Below are 20,544 nucleotides of genomic sequence, written 5' to 3' on the forward strand. Positions count from 1 at the left end.
ATCATTAAATTGAAGGTTACTGTTTAGCATGTTCAGAATTAATGCAGATACTGCCTCTTACACATGCTGTTTTGGTCTATCGGTAAAATACCATAAGCTTTTACAAAAAGAAAAGGTGTCACATTCTCCACTGGCCTACTGCTTTTGCTTTTTTTCTTTTCTTTTTTTTTAATATACAGTAGAATTCAACAATCAGTGAACTGTCTGGAAAACACAAAGATTATGCAAGAGGCCAAGAAGAAAAGTGATCAAGATGATGAGTTTCCTTCCTGCCCTAGGTCGGCTGAATTCTGTGGAAGTGGCTGCAGGGACTCATTTTCTTTCTGCTTTTCTTTGTTCAGGTTTTCATGCTTATTTTCGCTTTCTGAAAATAAATGCACCAGGGAAGAGTTATAGTTAGAAGGAAGAACTTTAAAAATGTATGGCATTTAGAATAGCCCAAACAAGGTCTTTTCATTTGGATCAAATTCTTTGAAAAAAAGTTAAAGATACACAAGGTGATAAAGGAATAAAATAGAAGTAGAATCTTTTTTATCTTTTAGAATTTTCACTAAGACAAATCACTGAATGTTTTTGAGGAAAAAAGTTTTGAAAATTTAGCTTCTAATCGACATGAAAGAATACCGGGTCACCTTTTTCATTTTCTCATATTTATGTGTGCAAATACATAAATATGAAAATTGAATCGAGGCTTCATCTCATGGTTAATGTGATTTAACTCTCTTCTATCCTTATAATTCCATAATTGTGGTTAATAAATAACTTCCTGCTCATTCTATACATGTACTTTAAGATTGTACTTTCATCAAAAAGACAGAACATAAACCAAACCATAATAAAATACTTGTTGTTACATAAGATTTTGATACAGAGAAACTGAAAGGAAAATATCTTTTAAATGAAAATATAATTTCTAACTTTTTTCTAAATAAAGCTGTTTAACGGTATTCCAATTTGGGTTATTTGAATATCTTCCATTTAGACTATGTGAGACTAGCTCAATTCAAACTGCTCCTATTTTAAGGCCTAAAACATCATCATTTACTTACTCTGTGGGGTCAAATGACAACCCCTCGAACACTCAACTAAACACTGACAGTACCACAAGGGAAAACTCGTCATTTCCACCACCCTTCCCTCTCTGGGGGCACAACTTGGCGTTTTATTTTGAAGGGGAGAGCGGACAAAGAGGGAACACCTTGGCTTGTTACACTCGGGCTGTGGGCTGACGGCTGCTGGGCAGCCGACTCCGCAGAGCCTGAGCCCTGGTCCCAGCAAAGGACAACACTACACCTGGCATTTCATGTGTTAGATCCCAAGGGTGCTCATCCAATTACAACAGCTGTGCTGTGACCCGTGTATGATGAGGAAAGTGAACGATGGCCCCCAACTCTGCCAGCAACCCCACACACATACGTGCACCCCCTCAGTGGATTTATCTTAATTGTTAGTCTTTGAATGCTGAATGCTGAGATTCTTTTAGCCTTTGGGGCCTGATTAAAGGCAGAAGGAAAAGGAGATTATTTAAGTCAGAGGCTTTGTTCAAACTTAAGAGGAAAATAATTAAAATATTATTAGATGAATTTGTATATATTGAGAAAAGAGTGCTTAAAAGCCAAAGAAAATCACAAGTTAAAAAAACAGAATAAATACTTACAATTCCAGAGTCATGTCTTGGTTTTATTTTATAAAGTGATTTTCCCTTTTTCTGCCTACATACCTCTTCAGCTTCTTTTACTCTGGGTGGGGGAGAAAACACACAATTTAAACAAAGATTTAGAAAGCTAACTACAATCCACCTATAGCAGTTGATTTATTAGAGAAAAATACCACATACCACAATGTCACCTGACATTTGATTTAAAAACAGAATGTTAGAGCTAGAGGCGAATTCACCCAGTGGTTCTTAACTTGGAATCAAAGGATGTGGAATGGAATAGAATACAGCACATTTATATTTTTAGGCTACACTTTATCCTATACTAATGGAGTCTTACATTCAGAAGTAAAGTAAAGAAATATCCTTCATTTTCAGGTGAGGGTGCTGAGTTTGGCTCCATTACATAAATGGGGCTGGCACTATTATATAAATCAGAAGCATTAAATAATTAAATAAGCAGTACCATATAAAAACTCATATGTTTATTTAAAACGGTCTTAGGTTCAGTTTCCACATTGCATTTCCCCAGGCATGGAAGTCTGTGCAATGAATACTTGGGGTGTTTTTTAAAAAATTGAGCTTCATTAAGCATGGGAATGAGTCATTCAAAAGCAGAAAATAGAGAGTGAGCAGTAATGTTTGAACGCGTCTAGGATTTCTTTTTAAACACACGCTCCAAGGGAAAACAGTATTGAGTTTACCAGAGGAACAGTTAAAAGAGGACGTCATGGGGAGGGAGGCTGTGCAGCAAGTCTGGCTCTGCTGTCTGATGCTGGGTAACATCTGCTCGCTCTGCCCTCTGTGTCCCTTAGGAAGGACAAGTGCTCGAGAATGCAGAACAGCATCACTAAGAATATCACACAGAGCTGCTGCAAAGGTCCAAAAAGTTTTACTTTAAAAGTTCTTTATAGTAATGCAATTATACTCCTATAAGGATGTTAAAAAAAAATCAGTCCATGACTTTATAAACAGACATATTTATATATATAAAAAAGTTCTTTATAAAATACTGTAAAATGTTACCAATGGTTGCTTTAACTAAACAAATAGTAAGAAATCTGTAAACTGGAATTCTATTAATAAAAATAGGTGCCATAAGAAAGAAAATAACCTATTAGGTTAATTTGTTTTTATTACTGTGGTTTTCCTCGGGAATTAAAAATAGAGTATTTCTGGAGAAACTGAAAAGGCCGTGACTTATCTTAATAAAAGACTTAGATCTTGAAACCTGGTTCCTGAAAGAAATTAGTTTTAAATATACTTCTTGAGCCTGATGGTAAAAGTTCTAATGGTAGAATTCATCTCTTATGCAGTTGAAAGAACCCCTGTTTTTAAACAACAGAAGGGAACAAATCATGGAGTACAGCAGCTATGAGGTTACTGTTGCAGCTCACAGTAAAGCGTGGCAGATCAAAATAAATCCTTTTGGATGTAAAATGCCTGCTGAGTTGCTAATGTCAGTAATTCCAGAAAATGATGACAGTTTAGAAGACAATCCATTGTTACCACTTCTACTACTTTCTTCCCAAGCCATAAGTTTGCCTTTAAGCTTTTCTCCAAACATTTGAATACAAACACAGTATAACAAACTAGGGATTGCAGAGTTCCCATCTTCCTCTGAAATAACTACCAGTTAATATAAGTTGAAATATTTGGACAAGAAATTAAGGAAAACATTTTTTTTTTTTAGCAGTTAGCAAAAATCCAGTAGATCCCCTTTTAAGTTTGCTTGGAGCTCTTTAAAGCGTTTTGTGACATTTAAAATAAATCTACTTCACAAGTTTATAAATCACCAAAGCATCTTAATTTTCTCACTATCTTACTTATTTTGTTCTTAAAAGTTTTTTCTAAGTATCACAGGAAGTTGAGTCTAATACAAACATATTAAATTTTACACAAAAACAAGTCCAGCCATTCCCACAGCAGACACAAGGAAAGCTAGAGAGAGTGGTCAGGGAGCCCTCGCAGTGACTGGGCACCGGGCTAAGGGCACTTAAGCCCGGCGTCTGTCAGAGGAGAGGCCCGTGCGCACAGAGGCTGGGGCGCTCGGAGTCCAGCGCCGGGTTGGGGGGCTATGCCCCGAGGGGACCCTGGGGTTGGCGGGTGGGGTTCCTGAAATTCTTCGGAAGCAGGTCGACAGTTGAACTTCGTTTCAAAGAGAAATCTTAATTTTCCATACTTTTCTTGGAAGGGGAAATGGGGCTGAGGGTGAGGGGAGAGGACTTGTACAGAGTAACCTGGGGGCGCCGCGGGGACCCTGCTGCCTGGGACCTGCCACCGAGGCCAGAGCTCCCCCGCCCCGCTGCTTCCCTGTCCGACGGGAGCGAGTGGTCCCTGCGTCCCCAGACCCCAGCCGCGCACATGGCTCCCAAGCGGTCGCTCAAGGTCAGGAGCAGAGGAATCACGGAGAATCAGATAAAACGCAGCTCCCGGGACCCCACGTGTCTGTTCTGGGCCAGGTGTCTCTGTTCCCCCACCGTACCCGACCCCTGCCAGGACGTGCTCAGAAGCAGCACTGGGAGAATCTGATCTGATGTGGGCGCCCGTGGGCGACACCGGGAGAAGCTGCGCCCCGGAACCGAGCTGGTGGTTCCCCACGCGGCGCCCCAGGACCCCGGCGCTCCCTCCCCCTCGAGGCAACGCCGTGAACCTCCAGGTCACAACCGCAAACCACAGGAATGGGCTCCCTGCAGTCCCCTTGGGGCCCACCCATCCTAAGTCTCCTAGCAAATGCTGCTTCTTCCAAAGTCCAATTTTATTTCAACAAAACTCTGACATTTTCCCCACACTTTAGGCAGGAAAAAAGAACGTGTCCCTGGAGGTGAGCTTGCCGCCAGAGTTGGCAGAAATAAGAGGAAAAATAATGAGGTGAGCCGGAAGGGAGAGTGCCCCCGAGTGCCCTCCTACTTGGGCCTCCCTCTGGGGGTCAGGAGGAGTTCTCGGCTCCAAGTGCAGGGCCCTTGAGTAACTCTCTTCCCTCCTGCCTCGCCCCTCATTCAATGAGTGCTAAAATTTCCTGAACTGAGTAGGAAAAAGATGTTCCTTTCATAACTAGATATTAAGTGAAAAGGCACAGTGGTGATAACTTTTCAAATAACAAAAATGACCTACACGTCTTATTTGGAAAGGCGGAGGGGAGTGAAAAGAGGGATAGTACTTCATTTATAAAGAGAAAGCAGTCACATGAGGAAGGAGGAAGTCAGGTCTTGGCTGAAGGGGACAGTCCTTGGCCTGCACTTGAGTTTAACCTCCAGTTAGGAGGGGTCTGTGATTGGCGTATGGATTCATAGTTCTTGTGCATGATTCATGAAGATGATTTTTTTTTAATGTGGCTGCATTCACACAAAAGGGACTGCCAGGGCATTCGTTAATCAAGATTTGACTCTATTAGTCAGTCTCCCAAGGCAACAGAAATAAAAGCAAAAATAATGGGACCTGATCAAACTTACAAACTTTTGTACTGCAAAGGAAACCATAAACAAAATGAAAAGACAACCTACTGGCTGGGAGAAAATATTTGCAAATGATGCAACTGACAAGGGCTTAATTTCCAATATATGAACAGCTCACACAACTCAGTAATAAAAAACCAAACAACCCAACTGAAAACTGGGCAGAAGATCAAGACATTTCTTCAAAGAAGACATACAGATGGCCAATAGGCACATGAAAAGATGATCAACATTGCTAATTATTAGAGAAATGCAAATCAAAACTACAATGAGGTACCACCTCATACCATTCAGAATGGCCATCCTCAAAAAATATACAAATAACAAATGCTGGCGAAGGTGCGGAGAAAAGGGAACCCTCCCACTGTTGGTGGGAATGTAAATTGGGGCAGCCACTACGGGAAACAGTCTGGAGGTTCCTCAAAAAACTAAAAATAGAGTTATCGTATGATCCAGCAATCCCACTCATGGGCATGTATCCGGACAAAACTATAATTCAAAAAGATACATGCACCCCTACGTTCATAGCAGCACTATTCACAATAGCCAAGACATGGAAACAACCTAAACGCCCATCAACAGATGAATGGATAAAGAAGATGTTTTATATATATATGCAATGGAGTATTACTTAACCATAAAAAGAATGAAATAATGCCATTTGCAGCAACAAGGATGGACCTAGAGATTATCATACTAAGCAGAGTCAGAAAGACAAATACCATATGATATCACTTATATGTGGAATCTAACATATGACACAAATGAACTTATCTACAAAACAGAAACAGACTCACAGACATAAAGAACAGACTTGTGGCTGCCAATTGGGAGGGGGCTGAGGAAGAGATGGCTTAGAAGTTTGGGATTAGCAGATGCAAACTATTATATATAGGATGAGTAAATAACAAGGTTCTATTGTATAGTACAGGGAACAATATTCAATATCCTATGATAAACTATAATGGAAAAGAATATAAAAATATATATGTATGTATAACTGAGTCACTTTGCTGTACAGCAGAAATTAACATTGTAAGTCAACTATACTTCAATAAAATAAACACACACACACACAAAAATAGATTTTTACCTTATTAGATAACTAAAAAGGGAAGTAAAAAATTTTCAGATGACATCTTTGGTAGGCTAATTATAACAACTGCAACTTCTAACCAGAAATCTAGACAACAAAGAGAATATGAACAAAAACAAATGATGTGATAAGGAAAACTCTTCTCTCATCACGTTTAGTGGTTTTGGAAAAAAAACAACACAGAAAGCAGAGACTAGAAAACAGGAAAGGTAGACAGAACAGAAGGATACAAATAGTATGGCCATGAAATTTGACGTTTATGTTAAATTTTGGTGTCATATCTTTTATTGTCCATAAAACTTCAGACACAACAATGTGCTGAATACTTTTCAAAACTATGAACTTATCCCTCAAATGAAGGACCAAAAGTAATAAAATAATATGAGGCGCTCCTTGATCTTTTAAGGGAGAAATTAATCATGGGAAAAAACCAAAAAACAGATGGAATCAGGTTTGGAAAACAGAGTAGGTGACCAATTTGAACAAATATTTTTTGTTCTTAATTTTTGTCCTGGCAATGGGTCAGAAAGAGTTAGATAAATGAATGGGTGATTCCCAGTAAGTGGAAACTCACTCCCTAGAAGGACCAATCTTTGTATAACCAATTTTGAATAGACTTTTTGAAGAAATGAAACTTTTCTCTTTCTTAAACAGATGGAAATATTTAACATTTACTTGATGCCACCTTCATCACTGTTGTGATGTGTGGACTCAGGCCTCCCTCAAGGTCCCGAAGGCGTAGATAGCAGCTCACCCACTCTGACGTCACACTGTGCTCTATTGGACTTGACCTCACAGCCAGTTTTAAATCCTCTGTCTGTTCCTAAGATGGCACGTTGTGATCACTCCTCGCGGTGCTAGCATATCTGCCTTACGTAGATCCTCTCTCTTCTTTAAAAAATTCCTGTCTTCTCTAGAGGGGAAAACCAGACAACTAAGCTCATCTAAATGAGCCTCAAATTAGAGCAATAATGCTCTGAGTTCAGTCCCAGCTACACCTGGGCCTGGAGGCAGTCCTGTCAGCTGCCAGGGCTTCTCCCCCACACACCGCCCTCCACCTCTCACAGCTGGGTCTGGAAGGTTAGGGCGGCCAGGAGTCTGACTCACAGTCGGGCAGGACACGACAGCGACAGCCAGCGACAGCACTCAGAGTGTCTGGTGAGAAGATCCTAAGACACCGCACAACCCGACCTGCCCATTCAGCAGCTTGTTTGGGAAGATGTCAAGTGAGACTGGAATGAATGTGAAACCTGAAATTCAAGCTTATCAAGGTAGAGAAGTGTGACACCATTAGTCAGTAATGACAGATTTTGTGATGCTACAGAGAATACAGGATAAGGAGTGTGAGCAATGTGACTATGAGATGAGTCCTCCATTGAAACTGTTGTCTGGGCAAAAATGGCCAGAGGAAAACATAACATCTCTAAGCTGAAAATTTCAAGAAAACTCTTATACTAAATTTATCTTCTAAAAAATAAAGTTGTAAATGTAACCTATAAAGAAGCTAAATAAATTTCAATACATCTATATAGATCTTTACTCCCTACATTCAAAAATTTTCAGTTGTAGCAGCTTCCTCTGGCTTTAAGATATTAATCTTAGAAGTTATTAAGCATGGAAAATTTGAGTCCAGGAGACTGAGAATATTTTTAAGGTTTATATCACAGAGAAGACAAAGGTAGGTGACAAAATGAAAAATATTTTTTTTATCATAGAATTTCTTGAAACAGCATAATCTATAAAAATACTGAATCACTATGTTGTACAACTGAAACTAACATAATGTAAGTCAACTATACGTCAATTTAAAAAAAGAAACTAGTTTAAATTCCAATAATAATTTTGTCCTTAATACAACTGGATACATTTATACTAAAGGTTATTCTAAATAGAGTGGTTTCTGATTTCTCTCCTAATAAAAATGTATATTTCTCTGCACTTTCCTTCCCAAGCCCCAGACCCATTTATTGTAAGGCAAACATACAAAAAGTTCAATGTGATTCAGTGTAAAGACAGTTTGTGAGATGCAACAGTGACACAGACACAGAGAAGAGAAACCACACCTCCCTGTGGCCCGCAGGCCGAGTAATCTGTATCTACTTTATAGAGCAAACACCCAGCGGCCTCACCCTCATTAAGAAAACAGGTATGCTACCGTCATTCAATGGAATGAGAAGGGAGCCACTCCTGCCACTGAGCAGTAACAATCTGGCCTAAGTGAGTGTAGGGCGGCCGGGTTCACTGCCCGCCGGGGCAGGGGCGTGGGGTCCCCTCGCGGAGATAGGTCTCCGCCGACCTGCTGAGAGCAGACCACTCCCCCGCCCAGCTCAGAGGAGTCCCCACAGCTGCCTACTAAGCCCAGAGAAACCATTCTAATCCAAAAGAGAGGGGAGGGGCTCTGGACGGAGGCTGGGTGGGAGTCGGCATGTGGCTCCAGTAGAGCCGGAAGCAGGTGAAGACGCCCTGTGGACTCGACTCCATCTCGGCCTGCCCTCCTTTATGACGAAGATGCTCACCACCACCACCCCAAACCCCCTGAAAATATAGTGGAAACCATCAACCACAGCGCTCCTTATCACTGCAATGGAAAAGAACTGAAGTTTCGTCAGGCATGTATTTCTGAATTTGAGTCTAATTTCTGAATTTCATCGCTCATACTCTCTGACTCAGAGAAAACTGCCTCCGCGCCTCCAGGGCTGACGGCGCAGTTAGTACCAGCGAGCGCACAGCTGCAGCGACTCAAGGCGGCCACGCTTTACACGACCCCCGCCCAAGGACTGGCCTGGGGAGCCCCGCCTGGGGATGGTGCCTCAGAGACTGGCTTGGGGACCCCAGCCTGAAGACCACGCCTCGGGGACCAGCCTGGGGACCCCCGCCCCTGGACCACGCTTCGGAGTAGACGTGGGTCAAAAGAGAGGTATCATTCATTCAGAAGATAACATTCAAGCAGTCAAATGAATTCTTTACAGTCGGCATCTCTTTGATAACTGTCTAATGTTCTACAAATATAGGCCATTGTAACTCATGGATGAGCTACTATAGGAAGAAATGTTTCCCCCTAGGTTTGGAAAGGCTGTAGGTGAGGAAAGATGGGTCCGGAGGACACAGCTGGGTTCTCCGGCTGGGCTCTCACTTCAAGGCAAACAAAACAAAAAATCACACACACACATCTCAGAATAACCCCATGAGGTAGGTACTGCTGTTACTCAACTTTTACAGTGAAGAAACTGAAACTTAAAATGGTCACATTACTCGCTTAGGGTCAGAAACCAGCGTTGCAGATCCAGACAGACACAGACAACACCTCCTCAGCTCTAGGTGTAATAAGCATCGATCTGTGTGGCCTCCTCAAAAGGCAAGGCATGGGATGATGAAAAACACGGCCACCAAAATCTTCCTCTAGTTATACATATGTACATAGTTATTTACATTTATGTATTTATACTTATCATGTATTTATATATTTACATTCATTATATTAATTTATATTTATTATATTTATTTTTATTTCTGTTTATTTAGAAGCATTTCATTTTAAAAGACTGAATTTTCTAAAACTCTGAACATATAAAACGTGGCAGGTTAAAATGGTTTTTGAAAGAGAAACTATTTGGGAAAGTGGGTGCATGTATTTTACTAGCTCCTGAGGAGAAGCACTCTAACTGGACAAATTCTGAACCCTATTCAAGGAAAAGTATTAATGGAAACACAGTGGGCTGTAGTGTTCATCTTTGAAAAAGGAAAGCATGCAAGATCATCCGGAGAAAAAACTACCACCACATTTTCTTGATTCTAATTTCTAGGAGGAATTCTTGACAGTGGCTCTCTACATAAGGGATGTGAACTGTAGTCAGTAAAAATCTAAAAATACAGAAGACAGAGAAATTTTCTAATGGCTTTTTTCTTTCTAAACACAAATCCTCAATATAAACAGCAACTAAATTTTAAGTTTTAACTCAATGAAGGCGTTTCTGAGGAAAGGGGATTCAGCACACACTTGGGAGTGTGTTGTGCCCTTGCTTTTTGGTGATCTAACCTGATAGAGGGCTACAACTCTGAGAAACCCAGAAGGACAGTGAGCACATTTCCCCCACTATCTCAGATCCCAATGGTCTCAACTGAACAGCAGTCAGTAGGTGGTTAGAGTCTCTGACAAATGTTGGAAATGCTGACAAGCTGTGCTGCTGAAGATGGGAGATGCATTTACCTTAGTGACTAGATGATTAAACAGTAAGGTTCATACTCCACTGTGTAAATAAAGACCATGAATTATATTCTGTCAAACCAGAGTATCATTTTCTCATGTTCTTCCCACAAGGAATTTATCGTGGTATCAGAAAAAGTTGAGAAATCTAGAAGGTGCCATTTAGAACGTTTAAAAATGCTTAGATGATAAGCTTTTAACCGTTACTGAAAATAGTAATATTTGTATTCATAAACATGTTAGGATTTTAAAGCTCTGATAACATAGTTTTCACTGTTAATTAAAAATCGCTCATTTAAAAAAAAAGGGTTTCTTTTTCTCATGGCTCTTGTAGTAGAGACTATTTTAATTCTACATTAGACCCAGATTTACATGGAATTTACAAAAGTAGCTCAGCTGATGTGCCCTTTATCTAAGTCCCGTAACAATGACCATGTTCTTTCTGTAGGTATTGAGGATGTTTTACATTTCCTCAACAAAATGGTTAAAATGACAGCTCCTGGTCTCACAAATTCATGATAGTAAATAAAATGAACTTCTATCATACATGATGGCCAAAACTATTATAAAATCACATTTGACAGCAAAGTACCTCTTTTATTACAGGAGACCAGTGTTGTTTACTACATTTGACATTTTTTGTGCAAACATCCTTTTACTATTTCCACCTGTGTTAAGATATTTTCTTAATTTCAGCAATTCCTTTTTTTTTCTTTTGCATATGGTTCAGAAAAGCATTTGATTATAGCTAGTGAGATATAAATTTAAGTTCTCTTGGTACTCACACTATGGTTTTTCTTTTGACAATCCAATACCAAGGGGGATGTGGGTGAATAACCTGGATCCTATTCTTTTAGAAAAACCTTTTTTTGATGGGGCAGGAACTCAAGGGCTATTAGACATAGGGATTAGTTTATAGTGAATTTATCACGTTTCTTCCCTGTAAAACTCAAAAAAGAGTACAACAGAGCTATTAATATCATAATGGTTTAGAGTCTTGCAAGAGAGAGATGTGGGCGATACAACACAGGAATGCATCAGGGAAACACACATATGAAGGGAGAACAAAAACACGCAATATTTTCCTCTACTGGATGATTCCTTATCAGGTTAAAAATATGCTGTTCATCCCCCCATCAAATATAAAATATCTCTCATCCCCCGCCCCCTCCAGCGAGACCTTCCTTCTCTACCACCCTTTACATGTACTGCCCATCATCCCCTTCTCCACATCCTCTGCACCCATCTAACCAGGCATCTGTCACGGACCACCTGACGGCGCCTGCTCTTGTGATGTCTCTGCTTCCCCCAAGTTCCCAAATCCAAAGGTCGATTCTCCTCCCACTCCCGCAAGCACCAGCAGCTCTGCTTTATGGCCTCCTTCTGGAAGTCTCACTGACCTGGTTCACCAGGCTCCACAATCTGCCCCAGCACCTCTCTCTACAGCCCAGCCGTCTTCTACCTTTCTCCTCCTGCTCACTCTGTTCCAGCCACTGCAGCCTCCCCCCAGGGCTTTGCACTTGCCGCTCTGTCTAGAATGTTCCATCTCGAAATCCCCTGGTTTCTTCCATCACTTCCTTCAAGTCCCGGCTTATCCGTTGCTTCTCAGAGAGCGCTGCCCGGCAGGCTTACATGCACCGCCAGCACCTCCTCCAGCCCTCTTTTCCCTCTGCCCAAAGTTCCCAGAGGACAGAGAGTGCCTCCCTCCTGACTGAGCACTGGCACAGGGGACCTTCAGAGAACTCCAGACAACACAAGGCAGGTGCAGCTCACGCTGGAGGACCATATGCCCTTTTAGTAAATGCAGAGTGGCCACATCCTCTCTGAGGCATGGCTACCCAAACAGGACTCTGTACAGCTCAGCATCAAGCTTTAAGTCATTCAAGGGAGTGGTTTATAAGGAGACATATCAGCCTTTCTCCAGAGACATCAATGAGATCGGGGACGTGAGGGCAGGAACACTTTATCTAGAACAGAGTGTGACACACAGGTGACAGCATAACTGCTGTTCCTAAAGGAAGGGGTGACCTTTGTAATCAGCTGGGGGTGGAGCATGGCCAGGGCTGTAGGGGACGATGGGGAAAAAGCTGAAGGATTATCCAGAGAATGTCAATATCCCTCAACAAGATAAAATGACAGATGAAGCTGATTAAAGTTTCCAAACTTAGAAAGACATTCGAGGTATCAGGGATCTTAAGCGTTTTATTACCGATCTTACTCAGGAAACAAAAGCAAAATAAATCAAAATGGAATGAAATAAAGTAAAATAAAATGCTCCTGGGCTTCATATAAGACAACGTTCAAAAAGAGCAAGCATAAGTTGGTGCAGCCACTATGTAAAACAGTATGGAGGGTCCTCAAAGAATTAAAAACAGAGTTACTATATGATCCAGCAATCCTACTCCTGGGCATATATCTTGACAAAACTACAGTTTAAAAAGATGTATGCACCCTTATGTTCATAGCAGCACTATTTACAATAGCCAAGACATGGAAACAACCTAAACGTCCATCAACAGATGAATGGATAAAGATGTGGTACATATATACAATGGAATATTACTCAGCCATAAAAAAGAATGAAATAATGCCATTTGCAGCAACAAGGATGGACCTCGAGATTATCATACTAAGTGAAATAAGTCAGAAAGACAAATACCATATGATATCACTTATATGTGGAATCTAACATATGACAAATGAACTTATCTATGAAACAGAAACAGACTCACAGACATAGAGGACAGACTTCTGGTTGCCAAGTGGGTGGTAGGGGAGGGAAGGACTGGGAAGTTGGGATTAGCAGAGGAAAACTATTATATAGAGAATGGATAATCAACAATGGCCTACTGTATAGCACAGGGAACTATATTCAATATCCTGTGATAAACCATAATGAAAAAGAATATCAAAAAAATGTATATATGTAACACTGAATCACTTGCTATACAGCAGAAATTAACACAACATTGTAAATCAACTATACTTCAGTTAAAAAAAAAAAGAGCAAGCTGACAAACCTCTGGTGTATCCATGAGCTAATAATATCATATTATCATTAGAAAGCCTAAATTGAAAAAAGTCTTACATCATTTTAGGAACTATATTAGGTATGATATGATTTTCATTTTTTTGTTTCTGCAATATTATCTTAAAAATATTAAATCTTAAAAATTGTAAATCATAGCTCCTAAAAATTGTAAATCATAGCTCCTAAAACTCCAAGAGCATTAGAATTTGAGTTTGATATGAAATTATAATATGCATATAAGAAATATCATGCATGTGTAATAACTCAAATGATGATGATGATGATGACCATGGTGACAATGACCTAAAGGTCCTTCTAAGGAGGAACAAATCATAAACAAGAACTTTCCACATAAACCAAGGAACACAGGCTGGGGGAAACTTATTTGCTAGGATAGCTGTTCAACGGTGGACACCTGAATTGACTAGAAATGCCTGTGTTCAGACCACGCTGTACTTCCATGGCCAGTTCTGCAGCACCAGCACGGCCAGTCCTCACTGAGGGCCCACTGGCTAGGAAGCACCGTATAAACGGTCTGTCCCTGCCGCAAAAAATGTCTGCTTTCCTCACATGCACTCAAAATTCCTCTCCTGACCTAGCAGCTGCCCATGGTTCATGTTTCTAAGCCTAACTGTTTATGACAAGCAGAAGCAGTGACCTGGTCAGAGGCCCGTGGGGAGGGTCACGAGTGAGAACTCAGACGCCAGGTAAGGGCCGGTGGGCGGGAGTAGGGAGACATTCTGGTGAGAGGGTGGAGACCTCATGAAACACAAGTGAGAGATGGAGCTTTACCCCATAGCAAACGCAGACAAACTTCTTCCCCTTTTTATTTATTTTCACCATTATTATATCCACTTTTTTCCCCCTAAGTATTTATCTCTTCTCCATTAGAAATACAGTTTAAGAAAACTTGGACAATCTGACTCCCCCCATGGAGATTAGATTTAAAAAAGTTTATTTAGAATAGATGAGTAATTTCAGAATAGACACACGTACTGTATGTATGTATATTTTTAACATGAATTAAGGTTTCCTGAGTCTGAAGTTTACACAGGGAAAGCACTAGTCATTTCATCACTACAGAGTCAAGCTATTATAAATCACTAAATATTTAAATAGATGGAGATCTTTTTGATCTTGGAATTAACTGTGTGATTTTATTTTTTTACAATTTTTGCCAGCAGATTTGTCTCTGAAATTTTGATTTAGCTCACTTATTCCTGTTAGTAGTTAAAAGATTTGCTTTCCTTGAGTACGTCCCCTGGGCACAGGGGAAATGGCCAGGAGTGGACCAGGCAGAAAGAAAAGGAACTGATGTACGATTTCAAAACTGTGACCAACCTGAACAGACCGCTGAGGGTGGGCCGTTCAATCCTGGTCCACTTTTAGGCTTAGTGGTTAATGTGAGAATTCTATTTACTTTCTTCAAAAAAAAAAAAAAGCTTTATTGAGATATCATTAGCATACTATTAAATTCACCCATTTAAGTGGAAAATTCACAGGGCCAAACAGGGAATTTCCTGGTGGTCTCCTGGTTCGGACTCCTCACTTTCACTGCTGAGGGCCTGGGAGGGGTTGGGGAAGTAAGATCCCACAAGACGCATGGTGCAGCCAGAAAACAAACAAACAAAAAACTGGAAAAAACGAAACAAAACAAAACCCTAACCCACAGCGCTATGCAGCCATCTAGTTTTAGAATATTCCACCCCGCCAAGAAACCTCACCAGCAGTCACTTTCCATTCCTCTCTGTCCCCAGCCCCCGACAAGGGCTAATCTACTTCCAGATCCTATATACTTGCTAATTCTGGGTGTTTCATATAAAGCAAAACACACCACACAGTCTTCTTCTCTGACCATCTTCTTTCATTTAGCACCCATGTTACAGCCTGTATCAGTGCTTCATTTCTTTTTATCACATAATGCTATTCCACTGTAAGGATACGCCGTGCTTTATTTATGCACTCATCAGTGGACAGACCTCTGAGTTGTTCAGGTGTCATGAGTGACACTGCTGCGTGTCCACAGGCCTCTTCCACAGACCCGCGGCAGGAGCTGCGGGCCCCATGGCAGCTGTACGCTCACTTTTTTTTTTTTTTTAATTTTCCCTGCGGCTTGTGGGATCTTAGCTCCCCGACCAGGGATGGAACCCGTGCCCCCTGCAGTGGAAGCGCAGAGTCCTAACCAGTGGCCTGCCAGGGAAGTCCCTAGTCTGCCCCCTTTGAGGAAAGGCCTGTTTTCCAAAGTGGCTTCACTGTCCACAGTACCCCAAGCACGTGAAAGTCTCATACACTCAAATTGAGTTTCGCGCCTTATCACAGTTGCTTCTTAAATGTTAACCAGATTTTAGCAAGCAAAACCAGTGAGTTGATTGCTCTTTGTCCAATAAAATGATGCTGCAATGTCTGGGTCTAATGTTGCCATCAGCTGCAAACCTGTTGTAGAGACAAACGCCTACATCTTGGGGACGATCTCGCCCACCTCCATCTCTCACAACTAGCTTTGAGTACTCATTACTGACCCCACGATCCCAAATTTTTAAATGTAGAAGGAACACCTTCCATTTCTCTGCACTTCCCAGCGCCCCCCCTGTGTCTGAGGGAGAAGTCCCAAAGCGGACAGGAGGAAGGGTGCCTGGCCAGTGGGCTCCTCTACCGGGGGCTCCGAGTCAGCCAGGAAGACGTCACATGGGAGTGGATGCAGGGGCATTTGTCACTACCTAAAAAATCCAGGCTCCGTCAGAAGTCCATACAAACTTAAGAATTCAGCGTTGGACAAATCGAACAGGTCTGGCCCCCTCCTCCGGCAGGTTATAACCATCACATTGTTTGACAGGCTCCTAAAGAAATTTAAATGACCCCCAAATAACGGCTTGCTGGTAAAGATATAGCTTGTTCTAGGAGCTAGTTGCAGCTCATATAAGCTGCACGATGTTATTTTTAACAGGTAATCTTAAATATCTTTACTCCATGAAGCATATTTTTTGCCAAGACAGTTTTATGACAAACTTTGCTAAGACACCAAAAAATATTTTTAGCAAATGCTGAAGGGAAATGAATAATTGCTCAGATACCTTTACAAGCCTCTGCAAACTCAGCAGAAGGTGCAACAAGGTTTAAATCCTTTTAAAGCAAAAAAGTCTGTGGAAAAGCTATTTTCTTGACTCTTGGCCCCAGCTGTCTGTTGGGAGTTGGAACCACAACATTTAAGGTGACTTTCTTCCATTTTTGAACATGAGGCTTTGAGACAGGATTTTCCAAAATTTAAAAAGATCTCTTGGAACATGGAAAGATGAAGCAAATGCATAGATTTTTTCCATCTAACGTTCACCTTAGGATTTTACATCATTTTTGGAGAACTAAGCTTTAGAAAGTAAATTCCCTGATACCCAGGGTTTCAGACCTTGTAAATCACTTTAGGAGAAGAAAGGGGGAAGCTCACTTTCCTGATCTCTAAGGTCTGGTTACCATAAGCTCATCATTCATGGAGCTGAGACTAGACTTTTCTGACCTCCAAAGGTGCCCCAGCCAGGAACCTGTGTTAACGCGCGTGTGTAGGGTCCCAGCACCCTCTTCCCGTCTCCTCTGCTGCCTCTCCTAGTGCAGAATATCACACCTTTCACCTGGGTCACCTCAGGTTACTGAGGAGTTTCCTCAGTAACTCCTAACTTGCTTCTCAATACCACCGTCCAATTTCCTACCCATTGCGCCAACCATCTTTTCTCTGCATGAATCATCTCAGGTTGTCCTCTTTCAAAAGCTGTGATGGACTTCTACTGCACCCACGATAAAAGTCAGCCTCTTACCATGACTGCAAGCGTCGGAACGGTCAGGTCCCTGCCTGTTTCCTCAGATTCACCTCATGACCTGGAGATCAGTCAGTCTTTTCTGCCAGGCTGCTGTGACCTTTCTGCACCTCTACCTGCCAGGCTCACCACCGTACCCCTACACCAGCCTCAAATTCTTTAGGTGTCAACGTAAATGTTGCCTCTTCAGAAAGGCCTCCTCCGACCAAACTTTCTAAATGAAACTCTTCTGCTTTTTATTGTGCAAAAATGGTTCATTGTTTACTTTCCACATAGTGCTAATTTCAACCTATAATTTTAAAATGTGCATGTTTACTTTTTTATTGTCTGCATCTCTCACTAGAGGGTAAGATCCACATGGCCAGAGAATTTGCCGACCACAGAGTAGCGCATAAATAATTGTTGAATTAATAAATTCATGAATTTAATTTCCTACTACATCTTTTTTTTTTTTTTTGCGGTACGTGGGCCTCTCACTGTTGTGGCCTCTCCCGCCGCGGAGCACAGGCTCCGGACGCGCAGGCCCAGCGGCCATGGCCCACGGGCCCAGCTGCTCTGCGGCATGCGGGATCCTTCCAGACCGGGGCACGAACCCGTGTCCCCTGCATTGGCAGGCGGACTGCCAACCACTGTGTCACCAGGGAAGCCCTCCTACTACACCTTAATGCATATTAATTACTCCTTTAATGAGCCTAGGTCACATTCTCTACATATTCTCAGGCACCATTTGCACTGTCCTGTCTTGTTTGTCAATTTCCTGCCAAGGTTTCCACTACAGGGGTCAGAACTAGGAAGAGAGTTCTTTATGGGTCGTTCCTGTAGAAACTGATGCCTGAATTAAATGGGTAAGCGGCTGGCCAACTTCACGAACTGCTCCAGTATGACAGTGCTGGGCAGAGGTCCAAGAGACAGTTCCACTTATGTGTCCAACAAACACATGACTACAGAATAATAAGCCTCTTTCCTTAGCTCAGGTTTATTTTCAGTTGCTTTGAAAGTGGTTGCTTCCTTCTACTCTGATGACATCATACCTTGAACCTGAACACACAGCTCAGTGTATGAGGTGCCTCTGGTCTAACGTGTACCCTCCTAAGGCCGGACTTTCACACGCTTTCCTTCCAACCACAGACCAGCTGGGCAGAGACCAGACCTGACTAACACACGCTCATGCAGCTGGAGGAGTAGCTGCCCTTTCTCCTGGTTCCTCAAAGACCACCTGCCTCAGAATAAAGGGAACCAGCAAATTAAGTTAGACAGCACTTTAAACACAACTCTTAGTAATGTCACCACTGATTTATGAAATCAAAATGTCTTAAGCTGGGACTCCCCTGGTGGTCCAGTGGTTAAGACTCTGTGCTGCTAATGCAGGGGGCCTGGATTCCATCCTTGGTCAGGGAACTAGATCCCACATGCCGCAACTAAGACCTGGCACAGCCAAATAAATAAATAAATAAATATTTTTTAAAAAGTCTTAAGCTGACTACAAGTGAAGTGGTGATAGGCTGCACTGCACATGATGGGGCTTGAGGCCCGGGTGCCAGAGCCCAATTTCCTAGTTTAGGACGTCCTCCCCTCCCAGGACCGCCTGCGAAGCTCCTACTTGACTCAGATCTGTGTGCAAAGAATAATTCTGGAGGCACTGATGCCCCTCTTGCTTCCCCCTCCTGTGACACCTTACCAAGGCTAGGCTGTCAGCTCCAGGGAGACGGGGCCTTCATCAAATGACTGAGGGTCTCCTGTGCCTGGACACTTAACATGGAATGAGAGGATGACCACACATCACAAGCTGGACTCTGTCTGAAAACTGAGTCTGGCTACAACAGAGCAAAAGCGGGCAGTGAAATTGTCTCCCCAAAGACCACAGTCCCTCCATCACGGTGGAAAAGCACAAGTGTCCCTAGTACCCTGTGCTAAGTCGTCCGAGCTCCCCTGGGCCCCCAAGTGGCTTGGTGATGCTGATGACTTCCTGGAGATAAGACATGGGTCACCTGGGTCCTCATGCATGGACACTGCGCTCTGTGAGGCCTTGGGGAGAGGCTGGGCACTGTTCCCGTCAGTTTGTCCCCATATTCTGGACAGAGTCGAGCTGACATTTTTTTAAAGTTATTTTTCATATGTTTTGTGTTGCTCAGTAATAACTAGTCCAGATTTCTTTGAAGAAGAATTTCTTATTAACAAGTGTACAAGCCTAGTTGCAAGTATATGAAGAAATATTTTTTTGGACTCACGACAAAACCAATGGGTCAGCTGTCTGAAGCATCAAAACAGGAGTAGAGCATAATGCAAATAAGAAGTGATAGGTCACATGAACACTGCCAAACAAAAGCTCAACTTGGACTCAGAATCAAGACATTTTACCAACGAAGAAAGCAATTGAGTCACAATAATGCCTTGTATTTACAGATGGGATTTTTTTAAAGTCATATATTTTATACACATCAGTGTATACATGTCAATCCCAATGGCCCAATTCATCACCCCCCCCCCCGCAGCTTTCCCCTTGGTGTCCATAAGTCTGTTCTCTACATCTGTGTCTCAACTTCTTCCCTGCAAACCTGTTCATCTGTACCATTTTTCTAGGTTCCACATACATGCGTTAATATACGATATTTGTTTTTCTTTTTCTGCCTTACTTCACTCTGTATGACAGTCTCTAGATCCATCCACGTCTCAACAAATGACCCAATTACATTCCTTTTTATGGCTGAGTAATATTCCATTGTATATATTTACCACATCTTCCTTATCCATTCATCTGTCGATGGGCATTTAGGATGCTTACATGACCTGGCTATTGTAAATAGTGCTGCAATGAACATTGGGGTGCATGTGTCTTCTTGAATTGTGGTTTTCTCTGGGTATATGCCCAGTACTGGGATTGCTAGATCATATGATAATTCTATTTTTAGTTTTTTAAGGAACCTCCATACTGTTCTCCATAGTGGCTGTATCAATTTACATTCCCCCCAACAGTGCAGGAAGGTTCCCTTTTCTCCACACCCTCTCCAGCATTTGTTATCTGTAGATTTTCTGATAATCCCATTCTAACTGGTGTGAGGTGATACCTCATTGTAGTTTTGATTTGCATTTCTCTAATAATTAGTGATGTAGAGCAGCTTTTCATGTGATTCTTGGCTATCTGTATGTCTTCTTTGGAGAAATGTCTATTTAGGTCTTCTGCCCATTTTTGGATTGGGTTGTCTGTTTTTTTAATATTGAGCTGCATGCGCTCTTTATATATTTTGGAGATTAATCCTTTGTCCATTGATTTGTTTGCAAATATTTTCTCCCATTCTGA

At 41.8% G+C, this 20,544-nt stretch overlaps 1 protein-coding gene across 1 annotated transcript in view; it reads right to left on the reverse strand.

Moving 5' to 3' along the window:
* Nucleotides 1-337: 337 nt before the first annotated feature.
* Nucleotides 338-20,544, reverse strand: part of FMN2 (formin 2) — a 321,516-nt gene continuing 301,309 nt past the window's right edge. The window contains exons 19-20 of the mRNA XM_065893942.1: nucleotides 1,658-1,739; nucleotides 338-364 (exon numbers count right to left, since the gene is read on the reverse strand). Coding sequence (XP_065750014.1) covers nucleotides 338-364; nucleotides 1,658-1,739 — 109 coding nt within the window. The remainder of the gene's footprint in view (nucleotides 365-1,657; nucleotides 1,740-20,544) is intronic.

Source organism: Phocoena phocoena, chromosome 16 (genome assembly GCF_963924675.1).
Source record: "Phocoena phocoena chromosome 16, mPhoPho1.1, whole genome shotgun sequence".
NCBI classification, from domain to species: Eukaryota; Metazoa; Chordata; class Mammalia; order Artiodactyla; family Phocoenidae; genus Phocoena; species Phocoena phocoena.